The following is a 23281-nucleotide window of genomic DNA, read 5'->3' as shown; positions in this document are numbered from 1 at the left end:
TGGCTTCGACCCATTTGGTTCCATAGTCGGTGGCGAGCAGAGCATACTTGTTCCCTCGGCGTGTGGCAGGAGAGATGGGTCCAATGAAATCCAATCCCCAGCGATAGAAGGGAGGCACCAGAGTGAATGGTTTGAGAGGGAGGTACTCACGCCTCGTAGGCTTGGGGCCCGCTCGTTGACATGAATCACATCTGGTCACATGAACATGGCAGTCGCGGAAGAGCTTGGGCCACCAGAACCCTGCTCGCATGATCTTACGAGCAGTAGCATCTGAGGCCATATGCCCTCCACCTATGCCAGCATGTGCTCTTTAAGAATGGATTGTGTCTCGTGCGGAAGCACACACCGTCTCAAGATCTGATCCTTCCCAAGCTTGTACAATTGACCTGCAATCAACTTAAAAGGAGCAGCTTGAAGGATCCGTTTGCGTTTCTCTGTTGGAGTTAATCCTGGAGGAAAGCCACCTGTAGACAAGAGGTGTACTATGTTGGCATACCATGGTGGGAAGCAGTCCACCACAAATAGGCATTCATCAGGTAGTGCTGTTATCCCGAACAAGCTTGCATCGGGTAAGTCATCGGTGATACCACTGGCTGGTTCCCCGGAATGTAACCTGGACAAGTGGTCTGCAGGTTGATGCAGTCTCCCAGCCCTCACCACAATGTCGAATTCAAATTCTTGAAAGAGAAGAATCCATCTGCTTATCTGGCCACCAAGAGTAGGCTTATTCAATAAATACTTAAGAGCTTGATGATCAGTGATGATCACAAACTTGTTGCCCAAGAGGTAGTGACGATACTTGGTCATGGCATAAACCATGCCGAGGCTCTCCCTTTCTGTGGTACTGTAATTGCGTTCTGCTCCATTGAGTTGTCGACTCGCGAAGTAGATGGGCAAATCAATCTTAGTATCCTGGTTAGGTTGAGCCAGTATAGCACCTACTGCCCACCCACTAGCATCCACATGGACATGAAAAATTACGTCCCAATCGGGCTGCCGGAGGATGGGGGCCTTCACGAGGCGATGCTTGAGATCATCAAAGGCTAGTTGTTGTGGGGTGGCCCAGACAAACGATCGGTCTTGATGTAGGAGTTCTGTCAGTGCAATAGCAATGTCGGCATAGAAACGTATGAACCTTCGGTAATATCCTACATGCCCTAAGAAGGACTTCACCTCTTTGGGTGTACGAGGGATGGGCAATGAGATGATCACCTCTACCTTTGCGGGATCCGTGGTCATGCCCTCAGCAGAAACAATATGACCAAGGAGAACACCTCGGAGTGCGAGAAAGAAACATTTGTCAGGGTTCAAACACAGGCGCACTTCCCTGCACTTATCAAAGACCCATCTCAACTTATGTAGATGATCATTTTGTATGGCCGGATCAAGATGGGAGGCCGATTTACCATTAAAAACAGAGAAGTCATCTAGAAATACCTCAAGAAACTTGCCGATATTCTCTTGAAAGAGTTTGGTTACAAGTCGTTGAAAGGTTGCCGGGGCATTACATAATCCAAAGGGCATCATTCGGTAGGCGTATGTTCCCCATTGAGTGACAAAGGTAGTCTTGGGCTGATCCTGTTCTTCAACTCGAACTTGGTTGTACCCGCTATATCCATCCATGAATGAGTATAAAGCATGTCCTGCCACTGTCTCCAACACTCTATCTGTGAAGGGAAGGGGGAACCTATCACGTCGTGTTGCAGCATTCAAACTCCGATAGTCAACACATATTCTAAGTTTGCCGGTCTCTCTTTTGGGTACAATGACAATTCCACTGACCCAATCGGAGTAATCCACTGGGTAGATTAATCCTGCTTGCTCCATTTTCTGTATATCTGTTTGGACTGCCTTGCCGTAGTTGGGATTCATGCGGTATGGACCTTTAATCACAGGGTCTGCATCGGGATATAAGTCGATGCTATGCTCCATGAAATCAGCGGGCACCCCCTTCAGATCCTTGTAGGACCAAGCAAAGACATCCACAAATTCTTTAAAAAGATCGGTGACTGCAGCTAGAAGATAGTCATGTTCCCAGACCCAAGTGGCTAACTTCAAATGCCTGGGTTGGTCCTCACTTCCAATGTTGAGATACCGCCAGTTCCGTGCCTCATCAACAGGGGCAATGCATTGGGATGTTGAGGTACTTGGTTCACCCATTCTCAGTCCTGTATGTGCTGGAGTATCTTCAAGGGGAAAGTCCCCCTCCACTTCTCTCAACCAAGATGAGGGGTAAGTAACTGGGGGGTTCTAAGGCATTGACTGAGATGTAGAATCAGTAGATGTTGCAGATGTTGTGTGCCTTCGATGCCTCGGTGACTGTTTCAGCATGCCCCGGTAAGGTAAGCCTTCCACCTCATAAGTGGTTTCCGGAAGGTCTTGAGTTGAGGGGTGGTCGGCTTCTGATAAGAAAAGGTCAAGCAAAGTGAGATCGACCATGTCCTCATCTCTGTATCCGGTATGCACCCTGGGTCAGCCCAAGACCTCAAGCTGTTGGTGGTGATTCTCCTCAAGTTCAGCAATGTCTATGTCACTTTCTTCTAAATCACTATCATCATCAGTCTCGTCTTCATTAGTGTTCCTGTTTTCTCTATCACCATCATTGCACTTAGCAGTACCATGGTTGTACACCATAGTACCATGGTTGTGCACCGTAATACCAAGATTGTACTTTGAAGTACCATTGGTGGGTTGTGCCCTACTAGCCTCGTCCCTAGTAGATCCTTCATTGTATCCTATAGTATTGTCAGCATCATTTTGACCAATGTCCTCCATGTCGGCCACTGGACGATCCTCAATGTTTACTGCAGTACCATCATTGTCCTCAGCACGATCTGTGGTGTCCACTGTAGTACCCCTAGTGACCATTCTCTTATACATGTGTGGACTATTGCAAAGTCCAAAGGGCATCCTTTCGTAAACTAGTTCAGCCAGACCCTGTCGTTCTGGGTGGATTTCTGACACTGCAAGTAGGTGTTCTTCTTGATCTTCTTGTTGGCATAGTTCCACCATGTTGACCGCTAATGAGCCCAGGGCTCCCATCCAATCCAAAATGACAGCCTCCTCGTCTTCTTGATCAGCCCGATCCAACAAGTAGGTCAAACTTTCAAATCCTTCTAGGGTTGTCTCCTCATTGATACCTTGGTCACCACCCCTGGGCCAATCCCCACAGGCCCAATGCTCCTCTTTGACTCCGGCTTGTTCTTCGAAATCCTCCTCTCCTAGTTCTATTGGTATGTGCCTTGCCTGCCCTGTGACCATATCTATTTCGAGGGATGTCGATCCCAGGGGCAATCGAACTTCATCAGTTGACCAATCCTGAATGGCTTTTGAAGACCGCAACCATGGCCGACCAAGAAGTAGAGGGTAAGTTTGTTCATTTTCGGTCATATCAAGGACAACAAAATTGGAGAGAAAAGTTACTCCGCCAATCTTCATGTGAACACCTTTGACTGCACCCATTGGTTTTACTCTGCGTTGATCAGCCATGCGTACCTGAAAGTGAACATCACTTGTCAACTTCAACCCTAGTTTTTGGAGTGTACCTTTTGGCATAATGTTCACAGCCGCCCCACCATCGAGGAAGACGTCCTTCAGCTCCACTCCATGGATCTCCACGGTGAGCTTGGGACTTTGTTCACAAGTGAGGGCAGCGTAGGCAGAGAAGTGGTCCGGTGTAGACCCATGCTGAGCCGGTCATGTCGCTGGTGGTGGCCCACTCGGAGTAGATCCCTTGTGTCGACCTCCTGGGAGGCGATTCAGAAATGTAATAGTCTGATGCTTGATTTGGGGGGACAATAGGCAAAGTTGTCGTAGAGTGAGGTTGGGTTTGAAACTCGTAAGATCTTCAAACAGGGAGTAGTGGTGGACACTAGCATTAGCCTTTTGTAACTTCATCCTCCTAGCCTCTGGCCGAGGGTCGAAGCTTACACGAGGATGTGGATGTAGGTCTGAACTGTGAGTCATTGTCTCCACTGGTTTCTCTTCCATTACTCCTTTCCCTTTTTCCTGGGCAGAACTAGATCTTGTCCCCATAGCCTCTTCTCTGTTGAGTGCTGTTGAGGACAAAGTGGGAGGACCTACTCGTGCCTCCTTATCCCGGTACTGTCCGAGGGTTGTCACTTCTGTTGCAAACCTCACAGTTCTAGACTTGCGGGATGGAAGCTGAGGTGTGCTACCTTCATCTTCAGAACTTGTTTGAAGATCTCTCGTGACACCCTTTACTACCTCCTGATACCTCAAAGGCATAGAGTGATCCCCCGAGGATGAGGCACTCCCAGAGTTAGTGGTTGACCTTAATGGTTGTGGGCCCTTCGAGTTTGTTTCTGAATCACTATCAGAAGCCAGCATGGGTGGTCTATTCCTGGGCGTACTGTGTACTTTGGAGGAGGAGAATGACCTCGGTGGGAGAACACTTGTCGAACTCATTGGTGCTGAGGTCTCCGCCGGTGCTGACTCTGAGTCACCCTTACATTTGTCACCTTTTGTATGTGACCGTGTCACAGCGCCCAACACTGCGCCAATCAAATGGGGATTGTTGCCCTCCCCCGCCACTACTACATCAACCATATTCACTTGGGATGCGGGTTCCACTCTTCTATTGGGACAATCTCTGGTGTAGTGGTCATTTGTGTTGCACTGTGTACAAGAGGGTCCCCCGAACGGCTGTGTACAATCATCTTGGTAGTGGCCGTACTCGCCACATCTGTAACACATGATGGGTCTTCTAAAGTTTGTACCCCTGCCTGCACCTCCGCGTCCACCTCTGAAACCACCCCTTCGACCGCGTTGATAAGAGGGTCCATAGCCACCCCCTGACATAGGTGGTTGGTACGGGGCATAGTATGGCTGAGGATAGAAATAAGGGGATCCAATTGAATTGGGGGCAGGAGCTTGGAGCAAAGGGGGAGTCGGAAGCAATGGAGGTGGCATGACAGGAGGAGGGGGTGGCTCAGATGCTCGTGCAAGAGGGGGAGCAGGAGATACTTCTGCTGGACCAGAAGTTATGGGTACCGTTCTGTTGACTGCAGCAACCAGAGGTTCCCCCGAGGTATACTCTGGAAGAAGCTTCCTTAATCCTTTAAGGTACCTACACTCAGAGGCATCATGTCCATGGATCTCACAAAATGTACAAAATGAGGTAGAAGTAGGTACCTTTCGCTTGGAGGGGCACTCCCAGTAACCATGGTTAGAACCCTTGCATTCGGTGCACCAAAGGCCACTTCGAATTTGGGCCTCAAAGGACGATTGGCCATCCACCTTTATTCTATCTTTCAGGCCTTCTTTGATTTCTTCTAACTCCTTCTTGAGTTGCTGCCATGCGGATGATCCCTCCTCTCTTGGGAGTTGGGTGGTCGTATTCGTTGATGAGGCAAAGCTTAACTGTGACCGTTCCATCTTGACAGCTTCTTTTAGGAAGTCTTGAAGTGAGGCATGTTCAGGGAGTTTATCCACCAACCTTATAGCAATGGAAGGGGGTAATGCTTTCAAAAACCATCCCTTCATAACAGCATCATTAGGTGGCACAGACATCTTTGCCGCCAAGACCCTCATCCTTGTGTACATCTCAGAGATGCTTTCTCCAGGCTTCATGGTGTCAGTGGACAACTCTTGGACAATCATGTGTTCGAATTTTTCCAACTTGAAAGTGCGTAAGAATTCCTCCCTTAGGTCTGTCCACGTCTGGAAGTGGTCCGGAGGAAATTGACTGTACCATACATCCGCTGCATCCTCCAATGACGAAGGAAAGATGTGAAGGAACGCATGCTCATTCTCCACACCTTTAGCTTTACATGCTGTGAGGAACTTCCTCACATGAGCTTCCGCATCCTCATGGAGGTGGCCTTTGAACTTTTGAGTCTTCACGTGGACCTTGTTGAGTAGCTCAAGAAGTCTAGCTCTGTCTGGGGAACTGAGAACGGCCATCCCCACCCGAGAGGTTGGAGAAGATGCAAGAGTTGGAGGGAGTCCCGATGGGGCTGTAATAAGTGTTGGTGTTCCCAAGGAGGAGACCACCCTGACAACTCCTCCTGTGGAGGACCACAATGGGGAAGTCACTACTGATGTAGTCATAGAGGGAGTGTACCCAGATGGTAGCGCGTAAGTGGGGGGTCTCGGTGTTGCAGAGGGAAAGGGTGAGAACATGGAAGATGTGGGGGTGAAAGAGGATGGGAGAGCATTTGGGAAAGAAAGGGACGGAGCTGAAGTCATGGATGAGTAGGCAGAAGGGAAGGAAGGAGGTGGTGGAAAAGGCAACACCGGTGTGGATGGAAAGGGAGATGAAACCATCGTGGCAGGTAAAGGCATGGCCGGAGCAAAAGTATCCCCCAATGGAATAGATGTAGAAGAAGGATTAGCGAGGAGCCCGGAGCTATGCATAACAGATGAGGTCGCAGCTTGTCCAGAAGAGGTTGAGGCAGGAGCAGCAAATGGAGTCACCACTCCGGTAGAAGAGGTGGTTGATGAAGACATCGTTGCAGGAAGAGAAGAGGGGCTTCCTTGACCTTGATGAGTCCCTGAGGAGCCCTCGTCCTTAGTACCCTCTTCTTTCACCTGTTCTCCGCTTTGCACTTCTTCTTCTCCGGAGTCCGGATCTGACCACCAGGGTCCCTGTTGATCCAAGTCAATGAGAGTGTCGATGAAGTTACTTGCTCTTGCTACTGCTCCAGTGGGCTCACTTTGTGCTCGAGTTGAGGGCTTTGCAAACTTACGTCGCACGTAATGCTTCTTGTACCTAGTTTGGTCTGCCGGAAGTCTTTTCTCCACTCTCCTCAAGTACCTCCTAGTTCTCGCACTAGCTCCTTCAAAGGTTTCAGAACTACTTGGCATAAGACCTCTCTCTGGGACCCTAGATCACGACTTCTCTTGTGCTACTCAATACCAGCAGTGTCCCACCGTGATCGCCATAAACTGTTTGGGGGGGGGAGGGGTTCCTATCCTTCCGGAAGTGTTACCGGAGGCCAAAGGCCACTGGCGTGAGAAGCATGAGTTTTGCAATGCTCTAATGCAATGGATCGTGCAGAGCGCACCGTGCAGTAGTGTGCGAGTGTCGTATGCTATACTGCAGTGGACAACGACGTACGAGTGCACTATGCTAAATGACAATCACCGGTGAACTCCACAACATAAGCAAAATAAGAAAATCCTACACTGGTGAACAATCCCCATATCCGGAAGAGACAAGCGAGATGAGAAAGTGACCGAGTTGGCCAATGTACATATCACTGGACGTGTCCCCAGGTCACAAGTCGCAAGTCACAAGAATACACAAGTCGCAAATCAGGAGAATACACAGGTCTATCCCCATAGTAGACAAAAGGTGCACACAAGTCTCTCCACATTCTCTCCTTGGCGAGCTCGTAGCTCTAGCCTCTATCTCTCCTCACTCTCCTCCCTTTCGCTCCCCTCTCGAATGCCGAATGCCGAATGCGAATGCCTCCCCTTTCTCTCTCCCTTCTCCTTCATCTTCATCCCCCGCCTTGGAGGGTCCCTTCTTCGCTGAGAATTCCCCCTCTTTCTTCCCATTGGTCATCCTCTTATCTCCTTAGCTGTTGAGGATAGCCGTTGCGCCGCTGGCTCTCTTGATGGCTTCAGCGACTTCCTGACTCCCTGACTTGCCAGCCTGATGGTATAAATTCTCCATGTGCAGGTGAGCTGGTTCACCGCACCTCTTGATGGCTTCGGCGACTTTCTGACTCCCTGACTCGCCAGCCCGATGGTGTAAATTCTCCATGTGCAGGTGAGTTGGTTCACCGCACCACTGCACCACTGTATCACTGAACCACTGTGTAATATAAATACTCCTGACTGCTCCATGTGCTAAGCTCACTCTCCGTGTGCGCAGCTCTTGATGACCTGTGGTTGACATGTGTCGACCTGTGGTTGACCTGTGTCGACCTGTGGTTGACCTGTGTCGACCTGTGGTTGACCTGTGTCGACCTGTGGTTGACCTGTGTCGACCTGTGGTTGACAGCCTCGGACAGTACTCCTGGATGAACCCGTGTGATCGCGTGGCTAACTTGTGTTGACACATGGTCAACATGTGGTCAACAGATGTCGTCATGTGGTCAACGCCTGTCGATAGGTGGTCGTGTGATAAGGTAACAGGGTGTTAGGAAATGGAGTCAAGATGAGTCAGTTTGGTATGTTCTAGTGAGTTTTAATGTTAGTACTAGTCTAGTGTGTCCTATGGATGCCACATGTCACATTGGGAGTTATCCCATATGCATTGGTGTTCATATGTATGTGTGCTCTATATAAGAGCTGTACTTGTCTAGTGTCAAATCAATCAACTATCAAGCCTACAAGCACTTTGGTCTACATGTGAGTACTTTCATTTTGGTTCATTGCTCCTGTCATTTCATTTCCATTCCATTATGTCTTTATTTGAGTATTATTCTCTCTCTCCCTAGCCTACCCTCTCTCCCTCTCTCTCTCTCTGCACCATGTGCCTTCACCTTGTACACATCTTGGTCACCGAAACATCATGCCAAGGATGATTAGACCTTGGTCACACCTTGTTCACATCTTGGTCACTAGAGCAACCTGTCAAGCCACGTTGTAGTCAGATCTTGGTCACACTATGTACCACACTAGAGTGGTACATGACTTGGACATGACTTGAGAAGGACATTACTAGAGCAGTACATGACTGTAAGAGTACAGGACTGGGCATGCCAAACTGATCTGCCCTTGGTCATCCGACCTTGGTCATAGAGTGAAGTACTAGCGCACTAGCACATTAGACTATAGCAGTTAAGAGAGCACAGGTGGTGCACATGTTGGTGGACATGGGAAGCAGTCTAGCAGTTAAAGAGCATAGGTGGTGCACCACCCCTTGCCACCAACTAGTGTTAGGTGCTCATGGAATAGACAAGAGTACACATGGAGTACTTTACTCACTGACTCGAAGGAGGTTGGGGAGTTGTAGAAGCCATCAAGGGACGAAGTGGCGGAACGGCTAAGGAGATAGGAGGACAACCAATAGGAAGGAGGGAAGGGGAATTCCAGCGACGAGGAGCCGATGAGGGGAAGGTGAAGAGGGGCAAAGGAGGGAGGATGGGGGCATTCTAGAAGAGGTGCATTCCAGCATAGGCACATAGGGCGTGAGTGAGAGAGAGAGGCTAGAGTCAAGAGCTCGCCTAGTGTGTATCTTTCCTTGTGTATCAGTCATTTGGTGTAACTCTCATGAGTGCATGATTAATTCCTTCTAATGAACTATGCTTCTTCCCATCTCTGCTCGCTCCTCTAACATCTCTTCCTGTTGTGTTCTTCTCCCCTCCTCTCCCTTCACCTGGTATAATGGACCCTATGTCATGTGGCTGGAGTTCTGTTCCATTCATGTTGAGGGTTGGCTCTGTGATTTTGTTCCGCTTTATTCTTTCTCTTTGCTCACATTACTCTTGCACTTGTATCGCTCGCATATCATTGACACCATCGACCAGCACTCGCCCCACGCACCATCCATGACGCCTTTGGCATGTCCTCATTGCTTGTCACACCAGTGGCCCTAGGCCTCTGGTAATACTTCCGAAAGTGGCAGGAACCCCCCCCCCCCCTTTAGACAAGCCGTTAAGGTTCTACTTTCTCTAGAGGAGAAACAACACGTGAAGAATGCAGTACAATCAATTCAGGCCAGAGCTTTGGTGGGTAGGATTGTTGGATTCACACCCATGAGAAGCCATGTATGGGATTGGATCCAGGCAAGTTTAGCAGTAGATGGTGACCTCATTTAGGAGGTCACTATCTCCAGTCAAAGAAAGTTGACTTTAATCAACTAGAGCAAGCTTACTTTCCTTTTTTTAGCATTGGTTAGTGTGCACTGTGGGGACACCCACAAAGGACTAGTATTAGTCAAAGAAGTAGAATGTATGCACATCAACTGACCTCTAATGGGTTAAGATATTGTTTTATTAACTGTGTAGGATCTTGGTGAGTGCAAAAAGACACACGTGCACTTGTGGGGACACAAGGGACTAGGATTAGTCCAAGAACTAGAATGCATAACCTCTCATAGGTTAAGTTGAATATTGTTTTATTAATTGTTTAGGACCTTGGAGAGTGCAAAAAGGCCCATGTTTTGGTTGGAGATATTATAGCCAAAGAGTGTGTTGATGTGATGTGTTGGTGTGTAGTACTAGGAGATCTAGTACAAGTTTGTGTATGCGAGTCATGTGTGAGTGCCATGTGTCACTATGGGACTTATCCCATATGCACTTGGCGCAAGTATGTGAGTGTGTAGCCTATATAAGGCTTGTACTTCACTTGTCTCATTTAGTGATGATGAAAGAATGAGAGCGTTCATGGATTCTACATTCATCTGCCATTTCTTCACTCCCTAGCCTATCTATCTCTCCCACCCACACCATGTTTCCAACATGGTATCAGAGCAGGTCAATCTGCCATAGCTGCCCTGTCACGTCATCTCTGTCGTAACCCTAACCCTAATTCTGCCCTGCCATTTAATCTCTGTCCTAACCCTAAAGCCTATGCAGCTGCCTCATTTCCGTCTCAGTTGAAGCTTTCCCTTTGCTCATTTCTGTCTCCTTCGGCGCTACTCCTACCCGATTAGGGTTTTTGCACAACCCCCTTCATTTATGCCTTCATTCAGCCCCTTTTGTGTTCATTACTGTAGCCAACCGCCTCCATTTCTTGCTGGTCGGTACCCTATAGCCACAGGCACCTGCACACGAGCTGTTTTGGAGCCTTTCCATTGCTGTTTTTAGGGTTTGTAGGCTGTTGCAACAGAGATTGACATCTGTGAGCCTTGATTGCAGAATTTTGTGAGCTTTTAGACGCTTTTCGACCTAGTTTGGAGCTGCTACTGCAATTTCGAGCTGTTTTGGTGCTCTTGCAGCATAAGCGCCTACATCAGAGGTGATTTCGAGTGTTTTCCTCATCAGCTCCAGCATTTTGAAACCCTAACTCACCTTGGAGCTGCATTTCCAGCCACTTTCGAGGTGTTTCTGGCCTTTTAGCACATACAGACCATTTTCATTGTGGAGGCATGTTACATCATTTCGGATTCTCTAGAGAGCCGTCTGATCAGTTTCAGACCTGCTACAACACTTGGAGTGCTTTCCACGCCCACTAGTACACATCTCTTGGCTCCTTTTTGCATTTTGGGGCATCTACTTGCTGCTCTTTGATTCACGTTCACTTAGTTCTACATTTCCAGACATATTCTTGCTGCTTTTCCATTAGGTTTTGCATTTTGGAACCTCCAAGGTCATCCACCAGCATTGGACACGTTTATTCACGAATTTCTCAAGCTGTTGAATCATTTCAGATCCCTAGACCAGCTCCTTTATTGGCTGGTTATCCATTTCAGCTTGTTGCCTTTGCTACCTCATATTGATATTATGGAGCCTCGTTCTTGTGGTGAAGATTCATGGGCATCACTCTCAGCTAGGGATGAACAGAATGACAAAGCAATGGCATTTATTGGTGTGAGGTTGGCCAACAAATTGCTTCATCAACTTGACCTTGCTACTTCAGCTAAGGAGACCTTGGACAAGCTCGAGAATATTTATGCCACATCTATTGGACCTAAGGAGCAAGTTTTATCAGCTATATTGCATGATCTATCCCTCTCTGAGGTGGTAGATGATGCTTAGTTCTATGTGTATCTGTGTTGAGTCAATAAAGGTTCTCAGCCTTGAGTTGTCCCTCTAAACTGAATGTATTTGGAGTCAATAAGAGGTACTCTGCCATGGGTTGTCCTCGAAAAATGAAAGTTCTGTCTCTTACTTTGGTTTGATGGTATTGACCACCCACTTAAGAGTAAGGGGGGGTGACAAGTGATGGTTTGCCCTTGTCGGTTGCAGGCTAACTGAGAAGTCACTATCACACAGGAGGTGTTGGGGATAGTTGGACTTGCTCTTTGCAGTATTGCCGTGGAAGGGGGATTGGTCTACTCCTTGCGTGTTGGGTCTCACACTCTTCGCTCTGAAGGGGGGTGTTGGAGACATCATAGCCAAAGAGTGTGTTGATGTGATGTGTTGGTGTGTAGTACTAGGAGATCTAGTACACGTTCATGTGTGTGAGTCATGTTTGAGTGCCATGTGTCACTATGGGAGTTATCCCATATGCACTTGGTGCAATGTGTGAGTGTGTAGCCTATATAAGGCTTGTACTTCACTTGTCTCATATAGGATGATGAATGAATGAGTCTTCATGGATTCTAAATTTGTCTACCATTTCTTTACTCCCTAGCCTATCTCTCTCTCTCTCACTCACACCATGTTTCCAACAATTTTAAGTGGAAAAGTGCGCCAAGGTGGACGACCAACTTTTAGGGAAGGGCCCACATGGAGACAAGTGTGCCAAGATGGAAGACCAACCTTTAGGGAAGGACCCACATGGAGGAAAGTGACAAATCCATCTCTATGGGCGCCTTTTCGTGTCTCTGAAGCCATGATGAGCTCAAAAGGCAGAATAGATCAAGGCTGGACTGTTTGGAAGCACGAGTGATCCAAAATGCACTAGATTGTTGAAAAAAGCAACCAAATTGAGTCGCAATTCAGGGCTGCTTCAAGAACTTGAACTGAAATCAACAATTCTTGGAGGGAATCATCTAAATAATTTGCAGTTTTGGGGCAGCAAACAGCGCTGAACCAAACTGTCAAGATTTGAGACCAAACGATGACCTTGACAAAGAGTTCGTACCTAAGACTTTGAAGAAGAATCCTCAATTTCAGCAGTTTTTTAAAGCTCTCTCTATAGAGACCTTTCACCCTTAGTCTGACGGTCAAAGCAAGATTACCAATTCCATGGTGCTGGATCTTTTGCATTGCTGTGTGTCTGGGTAGGAAGCTGAATGGGAAAAGTATCTTCCTCTCATGGAATTTGTAAGAGATTACAAAGATATGGTGTTGTAGGCATAAAGTCAACCCTATGGTTGATCGGTAGTACTTGGGTACTATATATACCAAGTACTTGTATTGTTTCATTTGAACATTTCTATTGGAGCTTTCTTGTGTGTGCACTCTTGCTCACTTGTGTTCACAACCTGTCTCCACTTTGTTCCTACATTTGGTATCAGAGCGCTTCCGTCTCTAGAGCCCATTCCCACGCTTGCTTCCAGACTCCCGCAAGCTTGGTGCTTCAGTGCGCGTTCTTGGTTCTCACATTCAGCTCTCCAGCTTTTGCTTGAGGTAGCTCCAACAGTCCAGCGGCTGTTTTTTGACCTTTTGAGGTCTGATTTTGACGTTTTTTGAAATTTTGGAGCTGCCCGCATACAAACAAGCTTGTCCTGCATCATTTCAGGCGGGGGGAGGGGGGGAAGAAATATCTTTTTTTCCCCCGTCCGTATAGTCCGTACGGATCTGTCTGTACAGTTGCGCGATAGTGTGGCGAGTCCGTATGACTTGTCGGAACCTGATTTCGAGCCCGTACGACTTGTTAGTCAGTTTGGGATAGCACTTCAGATTGCAACAGAGTGCAGTGATTGGTTGATGCCATTTTTGCAGTGATTACATTGTGCAGTCAGTGGCATTTCAGAGCAGCCAGTGGTACTTTGCATTTGCAGCCAGTATTAGTTTGGGATTTGCAGGCACATTTGCAGCCAGTTGCACTTTTTGGACTTGCAGTTCTTGGGAAAATCATTGTCTGAATCAACTGCAAAACACTGACTGTAACAAGTGAAATACGAACTGTCGGTGAAGATAGAACTACAATATATAATCTGATCTAAATTACAAGGCTTGTGGCAAATGATGCTGAGAATAGCCAAGAGTCTTTACAAGGCTGTAATAAAGTACACAATGCCGTGAAATAGCCGCATAGGCTTTACAATGATGGCATGTGTGTGTGAAATCAAATCATGTGCTATCTGCCCACTGAACAATGTGCCAATATCACTGAAGACTGCTCACTGAATTGATGAACGTCATGTTTCATGTAATGTGATGATGTGAAACCATATGTGAGCATAGGGATTGACTCTGAGTAGGGACTAGTCAGAAATTTTTTCGGAATTCAAAGCGTCTCCTCTATGGCGATCTAGTCTACTTTGCCCTTCTTTCATCGATCTACTCTGATTTAGATCTAGACCAACCGTCGATCGATGAAAGAAGAGCAAATAATTTCTTTCTTTGGTTCTTTTTATGTGCTGGGTCAGATGCATCGATGTAGAGGCTGATGTGTGTGTAAGAAGAGGATTTTTCGGGCGAGGATCAAAAGTGGGTGATACTTGCGCTGAAATATGCGCGTGATATAACGAGCACGTAGAGCACGAAAAATTGAGCGATTTTTCTTTTTGAAGCTCCCTCAAATTCTTCCTGGATCAAGAGATACGACTTGATCTAGGTGGAGGGGCAAAAGGAGTGCAAATGTGCTCAATGATGATGTGGCAGTCAGGGGGTCACATGCAGTGACTGTGCCTAGCAGGGACTGTGCCTGTGGAGCCCTATGCTAAGGTGGCAGGAGTGGTCACATACAGTGTGTTCACAGTGTGCCTGGCTGGGGACTGTGCCTGCAGGGGTCAGTGCTGACTAGACGGCTGAGGTGGCACTGACTAACCTAACCCAAGGTCAGATTGATCCAACCATGGTCAGGTTAACTAACCCAGGGTCAGGTTAACTAGGGTCTCAATTAATGACATGGCAATGACAAGTGGCAAGTGACGTGGCAAATGACGTGGCAGGTGATGTGGTCAATGCTATGACGTGGCAGGTAATGTGGTCAATGCTGACTGGTCAACGATGACGTGACACGGGTGATCTGTCTACTGACGTGACGGTCAACTGTCATGTGGCAGATAAGAAATGATGACGTGGCAATAGCATGGTGATGTGGCAGACTGACGTGGATGATAAGATATCTTATCTGCCCCGTGGCAAGATAAGGTGCCATGTGTCAGTTTTGTGGGCAAGCCTTGGGTCACCGAAATCTTTGGAGGTTCCACATAGATGCAACGGAATATGGAGAACATATGATGGAATCTTGAGCAGATTCCGTCCCTGCAATGACGGATTTATACGTAGGCGATGAGCTGATGGTGGTGAAGACGATTGGAGGAGCCGCTATGCTGCCTGGGCCTCTGCTAGTATCGCTGTGGGCTGCGAGAGCCGCTATAGAGTCACCCTTTGAGAAGGATGGAGGCCTGCGGGTTGTTGCAGAGGAGCGTGGGCTGGGCAGGAGACCTTCGAAGGAGCGGCTCGCACGTAGTTGAAGGTCTGAATCGTTGGAGGTGAGCACCACCTTCGCAATTACCAGTCTGTCACCATGCTTCACAAATTTGTGCTGGATGGTAGGCCCGGAACCCTCATCATGGAGTCTTACGTGGTTGATATCTTGGAGGGGTCGTGTTGAAGATGCTTGGAGCTATGGCGGTTGGAGACGCGTAGGCGTGGTGTCCAATACAATTATATTGGCCTTCCTCTTCTCTCTAACATGCCTCTTTCTTGCAGCCTTCATTTGCTGCATTTACCACTTGAGAATCTCGTGCCTCTCTTTTGCTTATGGAGGCGCCTCGATCGCATTCCAAGGCAATTGCGCAAAGATTTGATCATTCCCTCCAAGCTGTGCCTAAAGTCCCCCCTCGACTGCATCCTCACAAGGATGTGGGAACATGCGAGTGCAATGATGACCGACGTGTCCTTCTGGCAATTATTGTGGAGATTGCGGACGGGCGCACGGAGTTGATTTTTTTGTGAAAGGGGGATTGTGCTAAAGAAGTTGCATGGTGGCCATAGCGAAGGACCTTTGGATTCCTATTATGGGGATCGACCAGAAGAGCAGGTTGCTTCCTCGACCCAAAATACCTTAGGAGCTAATGCAACTCCCGGTCCAGATTTTTGGACATGGTCTCCCCCACAAGCTGATCAGCAAGCAGATAAATCATCAGCTGAAAATTTGCAACGTGTGAAAGCCCATCCTTCATCTAACAGACCAATCCCTGGCTCTTTTGGAGCTTTGGAGGTCACTAGTCCCTTGGAGAGAGACCTAGCTCTTTCTTAATGTCTCTCAAAGGTGGGCAGTTCCCTCTTGCAAAGTAAGGACCTCTCTCTCAATGCTAAAATTCTCTCAATCAAGAATGAATAGAAATTTCTTTCAAAGAACTCTCGACGATGAATGGAATGTTTCTCTCACAAAGAGAACACTCAAGAACTCTCAATCTCTCGATCTCTCACTCTCTCACATGAATTGCAATGTCTCAGCGGTGGAAGGAAAGGGAGCTCTGATACCATGACAAAATATGAAGAGGGGAGAGGAGAAGAGTGGAGATGAGGAGAGAGGGCACAACTAGAGAGCACACCACAAATGACTAACTGTACACTAGATTTAGTTGAAAATGTAGAATATATACAAACCCATTTAGGGTTAGGGTTAGGGCATCTAACCCTTTCCTTTATAGCACTCAACAAGTAATAAGAGCTTCTTCTTGCTCGAGAGTGAGGTCATCGGCGATATAGACCGGTTTAGGGTCTTCCCCGTCTGAGGCAAGGTCCACTTCCTTAACCTTAGCGAGACTGTCATACCCTTGATGCTTCCCTTCTTCTGCAGTTCGTTTCCAGAAGTATCTTGCGGTCTTGAATCGTATAAGCCTTGAAGTGTTTGGGGACTTGACGTAAATTAGTCTCCTCTTTCTCGTCATCTTCCAAGACCTTAGGGGTAGGCTGCTTATCCTTAGGAGAAGTCTTGGGGGCTTTGGCTTTTAGAGCCTTGCCTTTCTGTTGTGGATTAGCTTCCAAGGGGAGCTTTGGCCGTAGCTAGAGGGATCTCCTCTGCTTTGAGGGATCCTAGGGGAGCCTTAATTCTATCTAGCTTGGCCCTCTAATTGGTCGAGAACTCATGGTATGCGCTAACAACACCCACATATCTCAATCAGTGAAGATCCGTTTTTACCTTTCATACCCATTGGCCATCTTCTGGTGCCCTTAAGATATTAATCATATTTAAGGGAACTATGTTCTCGGGCACCTTGAAATCGTAGGCCCCCATCTTCGTTCCTGTCCTCTAGACTGCATCTATAGTAGCGAGGACATACTCCAGTTCTATGAGAACTCGGGTTCTAACAGTAGAGCATACCACTGTTCATCCCGGTCCTCACCCAGGTCCTTCTCTTTGCATGCTTGGAATACGTTCAGGGAGGTGGTCCTCTGTGTAGTACTCAACAGCAAATAAGTTGCCGTCATTGGATGGGCCTTCCATGTTTGGAGGTCGTCGACCCTCACGATCTGCTCATCCTTGCGTAAACAGATGCTATTAGAGGCCCAATCGTGGACTAGACCTGCAGTGCACATGCAGTGTCTCCATTACGACAAACCACACACGGTAGGTGAGGCCAAAGGTCTTGATCTTTATGCCCTTCAGAACTCCCACCAGTTGGGTTGTCGCTCCATCAGCTACTAGTTTTATGATCAGATTGGTGCTCTCCATCTGTGGCCTTCCCTACTTAGCCCAACACTGTTTAGTGACTATGCTGACTCCCACTCCTCCATCCAGTATTGCTTTGGCAGGTAATCGGGAGCACAATATTCGTATCATCGCTCTCAAAGTACTAGCCTAGCTTGTTGACCAGTATCTTTACGAAATTTGGCTCTTTTGCAGGGGCTTTGGCTACCTCAATGGCCACTTCCTCAAGGGTGACCATGTGTCCATTCATCCAGTCGGAAAGATCACTTCAAAGGATGGGATTTCCTCTTAGTAGGGCGTCTATGGGCATTTTGACCTCTATGGACAAAACTGCAGTGAGCCCTGTCACATCTCGAGGTTGGTTGATGGGTTCTCAGCCTTCCGACTGCAGTTCTTCAAAACCATAAAAGGACATAGGGTCCTCTTCCGCACCTTGGTGCCACTTAGGGTCCTCTTCAAACATCTTGTGTCTTAAGAGCGGCCATCCCACCGTTGTGCCTTTTGAGCCTTCCTCAACTACCATTTCTAGGGTAGGGGTGGCCTTAGGGGCTTTGTTTTGGGTCTGGTAGTTTGGGTGTATGGTATCCATGCCCTTGTTGGTCCTGAGCCTTTCCTCAAATATTCCTTGGCAGTCACGGACCACCAACTGTTGTGCCTTTGCAAGAAGTTGTTTCTGGACTGCTGGGTCAGGGTAGTCATTGCGCCCCTTTGAGGTTAAGTCCTATTTGTGAGATTATACCCTCTTACATTACCCTGTTTTGCAAACCAAGGGTGGGCACGGCCCAAATTTGACTGGTTGCCTTCAGACGAGGTGGAAGTGAATACAGTGGCGGTGTCCTCATCGGACCCGCTCTGGATGATAACCTTATCCGGTCCCTTCCCTATTTTAATGGCTCCTGAATGGCTCTTGTCCTTAGACAGGTTCAAAGCTGCTTATCCCTCTAAGCATGTTTTCTAAGTTCCTTGCTCATGGCCTAGCTTGTGCCCTAGTGATCACATTCAATGATAACCAAAGAGACTTGTCCCCTCTTGATGCTCAGCAAGTTAATGCTGGTCTTAGGATTTGGGGTCATTTTTGGGGCTCGACTCGTTAGGCAGTCCTTGAAGAGGTGATCCACCCCACAATTTTGCATAACGGGGCATTTGTGTTGGAAGCGGTTGCTGGGGGTAAGAGTTGGTCCTCCTTATAGAGGCAATCCCTTAGGAAGTGAGGTCCTTGGCACTTAAAGCACGAGATTGGCTGGTTGGCTTGATTCTTATAGGGACACTCACTAGCCTCATGTGGGCCTTGGCATGTATAACATTGTATAACCGGCCTTCATGTCAAGCTTTCTATGCCTCCCTTCTGTCCGCAAATCCTGACACACAGGCTAGAGATGTGGCTAGAGATGTGGCTAGAGATGAGATTTGGGAGAGTTTACTTGTGTTGGTCACACCAGAGATGATTTGCTCACTTGATGCATGCTTTACCAACACAGAATTCAAGAGTGCTCTCTCCGCCTTCATAAGGGAAAATTCCCTTGTTCCGATGGTCTTTCTTCTTTTTTTACAGCCTTTTGGGATACGATAGGTGATCATATTACTTCAGCCCTGCAGGGCATTTGGGACTCGGGTGAGATGCCTGACTCACTGACCGAGGGACTCATACACCTTATCCCGAAGGAGGCAACATGAATTTTGTATCCCATTGGAGACCCATCACTCTTTTGGGCACTCTGTACAAAATCCTGGCCAAGGTGATTAGCATCCGGTTGCAGCCTCTTCTTCCGGACCTCATCCATGATACTCAGATAGTCTTTGTGCATGGCAGGAGCATATTTGATAATATATTTTCCTTTTGGGAAGCCATAGAGTGGGCTATGCAGAGCGGGCAGAGGCTGGCAGTTCTACTCCTGGACTTTGAGAAAGCCTATGACAGAGTAGATTGGGGTTTTCTTGAGGGCACTCTTCTACGGTTTGGATTTTCAGATGCATGGATTAGAGGGGTGGCCTCTCTTTACAGATCAGCCCACAACAAAGTTTTGATTGGAGGGGTAAGGGGTGACAGGTTTTAGATTTCCAGATCAATTCGTCAGGGTTGCCCTTTAGCCCTCTTCCTCTTTCTCTTTGTGGCAGAAGCTATGAGTTTCTTCCTTAGATCTCAGGCTGAGCTTTATGGGTTGAGATTGCCCTTGAGACATGAGCAGGTTCTTCTTGACTATGAGTTGGCTGATGACACTGCTATTTTTATTGAGGCCTCTTCGCAGTCACTTGATTCTTTTCGGACAGCCTTGGATATGTTGCACGGGCACACATCAATTGGCGTAAATCCTTTGGCTTTTGGATAAGTGATGAGGACACTCCAGTCTGGGGAGTTGACATTGGCTTTTCTTGGATTCAGAGGGGTGTTCCTGTCAGTTATTTGGGATGCCACGTAGGATTGGGCATCTCTCCAACACAGCAGTTTGCCCCAGTATTAGAAAGTATAAGAAGAAAGCTCCTTTTCTGGATCTCAACCAAACTCGACCTTGCCTCTAGAGTTGTGGTAGTGAACCAGGTTCTCTTGGCCACCGCTTGGTTTGTGTGTTCTTGCTGGTGCCGGTCTAGGGATTGCATCACTCAGCTCATGAGACCAGTCAGGAATTTTCTATGGAGTGGACTTGATGGCACGGCAGATGTTGCAGCGAGGGTGGCCTGGGAGACCATTATTCTCCCTACATGGGAAGGGGGACTTAATATCATTGACCCGGACTTGCAGTGCAGGGCATTGCTTTGTAAGGTGGTGGTGAGGGGACTCATGCCCAGGCAGGAACCTTGGAAGGATTTCTTTTTTGGACGCATTCAGGCTTGCTTACCTACCTTAGGAGATGATTGGGTGGACAGCCCTCGCTGGATTTTTTCTTCCGCCTCTCTCAGGTCTCCTGCCTCTCCTCTCATGACTGCCATCCTCAAAGCTTGGGGGAGCTTCAGGAACACTCTTCGAAGGGTTCCGCCCTCTACCCTTGAAGAGATTGATAGGCAGCCGATCATTTGGAACGATAGTATACTTGATGAGCATGGCAGGCCTCTGGGCACTTCCCATTATATGCAGTGGTTTGGATGGGAGAGAGGCCACCTCCATATAACCACAACCTCTAGGATCCCAGGGCCAAGAGCAGAGCGTCGGGGTCTAAGTACCACTGCAAGCCCGCTCCATGGTCCACAAAACCAGCAATCCTGACAGGCTGAAAGACAACCTCTAGAAGAATATCATCCGTGGATCTAGAGAGTATACCTCCATCCCCAACGTCAAAGATCAAAGCATCTTCCCCGAAACCTCGAAGAGCGATCACCTGTAGAGAAACTGCTGTCCTCGAAAAAGCTCCCATCCAAGTGGTGGAAATAATAGGCACCTCAACTGTCCATTCCATCGGGATGGCTGCATCTATCTGCTGAATCCTGCGTGCTACCCCTCTTAGGTGACTCACGGACTATAGTCTCTGATCCTCAGGTAGCCTGATAAAAGCCTTCCAAGTGCCTACTGGGCCTTCTACTACAATCCTATTCAAAAAATATTCTGACATGTACCTAGGCAAAAACTTGGGCAAAGGATGGACAAGCTAAAGGTCCCCTTAGAACTAAGGGTTTCTACAGCCAGGTTATAAGAACAAGTTTTTGAATCATCAACAATTCTAGTGGGACTCCTAAAGCATCTTTTGTAGTGACATAGGAATGAAGCAAGGCTTCCCTTTATCCCCTACACGATTTGGACTCTATATTGATGAATTACAATTGGTAAGGCAAAAGAGGAGGCGGTATTCAAATTGCTGGTTCAGTGGTCCTTTGCTTATTTATGCAGATGATGTCCTTTTTTCTAAAAATGCAGCTCAGCTCCATATACATGTGAATGTGCTTTCAGATTTCTGCAACTATACAGAATCAATCTCAACATTGACAAAACCAAGGTCTTGACCATTGGAAAGAAAAACAAACCTGATTCTATTTTGTATGATGGAAACAAACTATAAGTGGTGAAATCCTACAAGTATCTAAGCCTTGACTTTGAAGACAATTATAAATGGAATCTTTGTGTAGGAAAAAGGATAATTGAAGCCTTGTTTAGTCTACAAAGTAAATGTAAAAAGTCAAACTTATGGAATTGGAGTAGGTGACGAAATTTCTCTTTTATACCTTAGTCCAGCCAGTGGTTTTATATATATGTCCAATGTGGAGGACTGACCTGGAAGTTTTTGGTGGAACAGCTAGGGGTAAGAAAGCGAAGCGATCTCGACCAAGAGGATGTCGTTTCTCAGGAATGGAGTAACAGCCCCTTCTTTTCTGAATCTCCCTCTGGCGTGATTTGGCATTTCTAGCCACAATCCTGGCTCTTTTTGCCTTTACATGGTCTTTGATGCCATACACTTCAACTTGAGGGTTTTTACTCTGGGTGGTTTCTTTCATACTTGATAGAAGTCTATTTCTCAGAAAAGGGAATAAAAAAGACCGCTCTTATATTATATGCATCAGTAAAATGTTGTGGATGGATGCTTTAATTTTTTTATTATTATGATAATAAAATACTCATATTCTCCTTAGCAAGCAAACAAGGCATGCATTTGTTAGAAACATTCATGTGTCTACAAAAATATCAGCCAATCAACATTATCGCCTTTTGTCTTTTATATTCCCTCTAGATTTGATGAAACCTCTTCTTTTAATAACAAGTTATTTTGCTAGAAAGAGCCAAGAAAAAGCCTACCGAAGCCAGAGAGACCGAGCATTCTCAAGGTTACACTGCATCATATCATCTTCTCTCCATCTGATAACATGTTGGAAACGAACTAGCCTTATGAGAAAAAAACAGAATCCTTAATATGGAAAACATAAAAGACTGAGATATACACCACTAAATGTAACACTATACTAAGAGCATTATGTTTTTGTTTGTTCACTCATTGCAAATAGTTTTCCTTATGACGATATTGTTATACCTACACCAACAAAGTATGATAGGCCGAAATCTTCATGTGTGTCTAAAAACTTACTGTCTTATAGTCTTGCTTGAGTGTGAAAAATATAAATATGGTTTCATCAAGGAAGATAGCATAAGAAGTATCCTCCATTTAAATAATATGAACACTGGCAATGAAACTGAAGTCTTTAGCCAAAGAAGAGCGGTTCATCCCGAAAATAAAACCTGTATGGCAGCGACCAAATAAAAGTGCAGCAACATTGTTGTAAGTCTAGTTTACCATACAACAAGGCCCTCTGTTCAACACCCACAACTATAATCACACCAAACTACATGAGCAAATATTTATCTCCACCTTGCTTCCTTGAGCATCAATTTAATTTCCATGAATTTGATTAAGATTTGGATTCCTTGAGCCCTAGTAAAGACGTCAAGATATTTTTTATTTGTTTCCAAGGAAAAGACTTCTATTATGAAAGAACGTAAATATACATCATGCAAAGCATGAGAAACCAAACATCCTAAGAGGTGAATAATATGCTCGTCCAAGCGAGTCACTTCACTTCCCAAGAAAAACAGTCCCCCTAGTAGAAGCTGCTTGGAAAGCCCCTGCATGCTTGTTGGTTCAGATATCATGGAGGAGGAGGTGATAGCACACACATGATACGCACACAAGTAGATATAAATTGCTTGATTTGAAAGGTAGATACATGTGCCCATTTTATAGGCTAGGCAAGCCTTATCTTCAACACTCAACCACCTCACAGATGAGGTCAAATCAAATCTAACAAGCGACCTTTTAGACATTCAAAGGACACATTCACAGTCACAACCTTAGGGACACTCACATTAGGACTCTAGTTCTAGTTCCGACACACCTTGGCTACGACTTTTCCCAACAAACCCCCCTTCGGAGCAAAGGTGGTGAGACCCAGCACACAACGAGTAGATCAAGCTCACATCCCACTGTAATGCTACAAAGAGCAGGTCCTA

The 23281-nt window shown here is 46.8% G+C and overlaps 1 protein-coding gene across 3 annotated transcripts in view; it reads right to left on the bottom strand.

The window, feature by feature from the left end:
- LOC147886963 (uncharacterized) overlaps window positions 1-23281 on the bottom strand; it is a 202797-nt gene that overhangs the window by 157720 nt on the left and 21796 nt on the right. For all 3 annotated transcript variants that reach the window (XM_087394892.1, XM_087394894.1, XM_087394895.1), the window contains exon 2: window positions 22076-22135. In XM_087394892.1, coding sequence (XP_087251018.1) covers window positions 22076-22135 — 60 coding nt within the window. The remainder of the gene's footprint in view (window positions 1-22075; window positions 22136-23281) is intronic.

Source organism: Dipteris shenzhenensis, chromosome 23 (assembly GCF_047967505.1).
Source record: "Dipteris shenzhenensis isolate YYH24624 ecotype China chromosome 23, Dip_SZ_1.0, whole genome shotgun sequence".
NCBI lineage: Eukaryota > Viridiplantae > Streptophyta > Polypodiopsida > Gleicheniales > Dipteridaceae > Dipteris > Dipteris shenzhenensis.
This window is presented reverse-complemented; position numbering and strand designations above follow the sequence as displayed.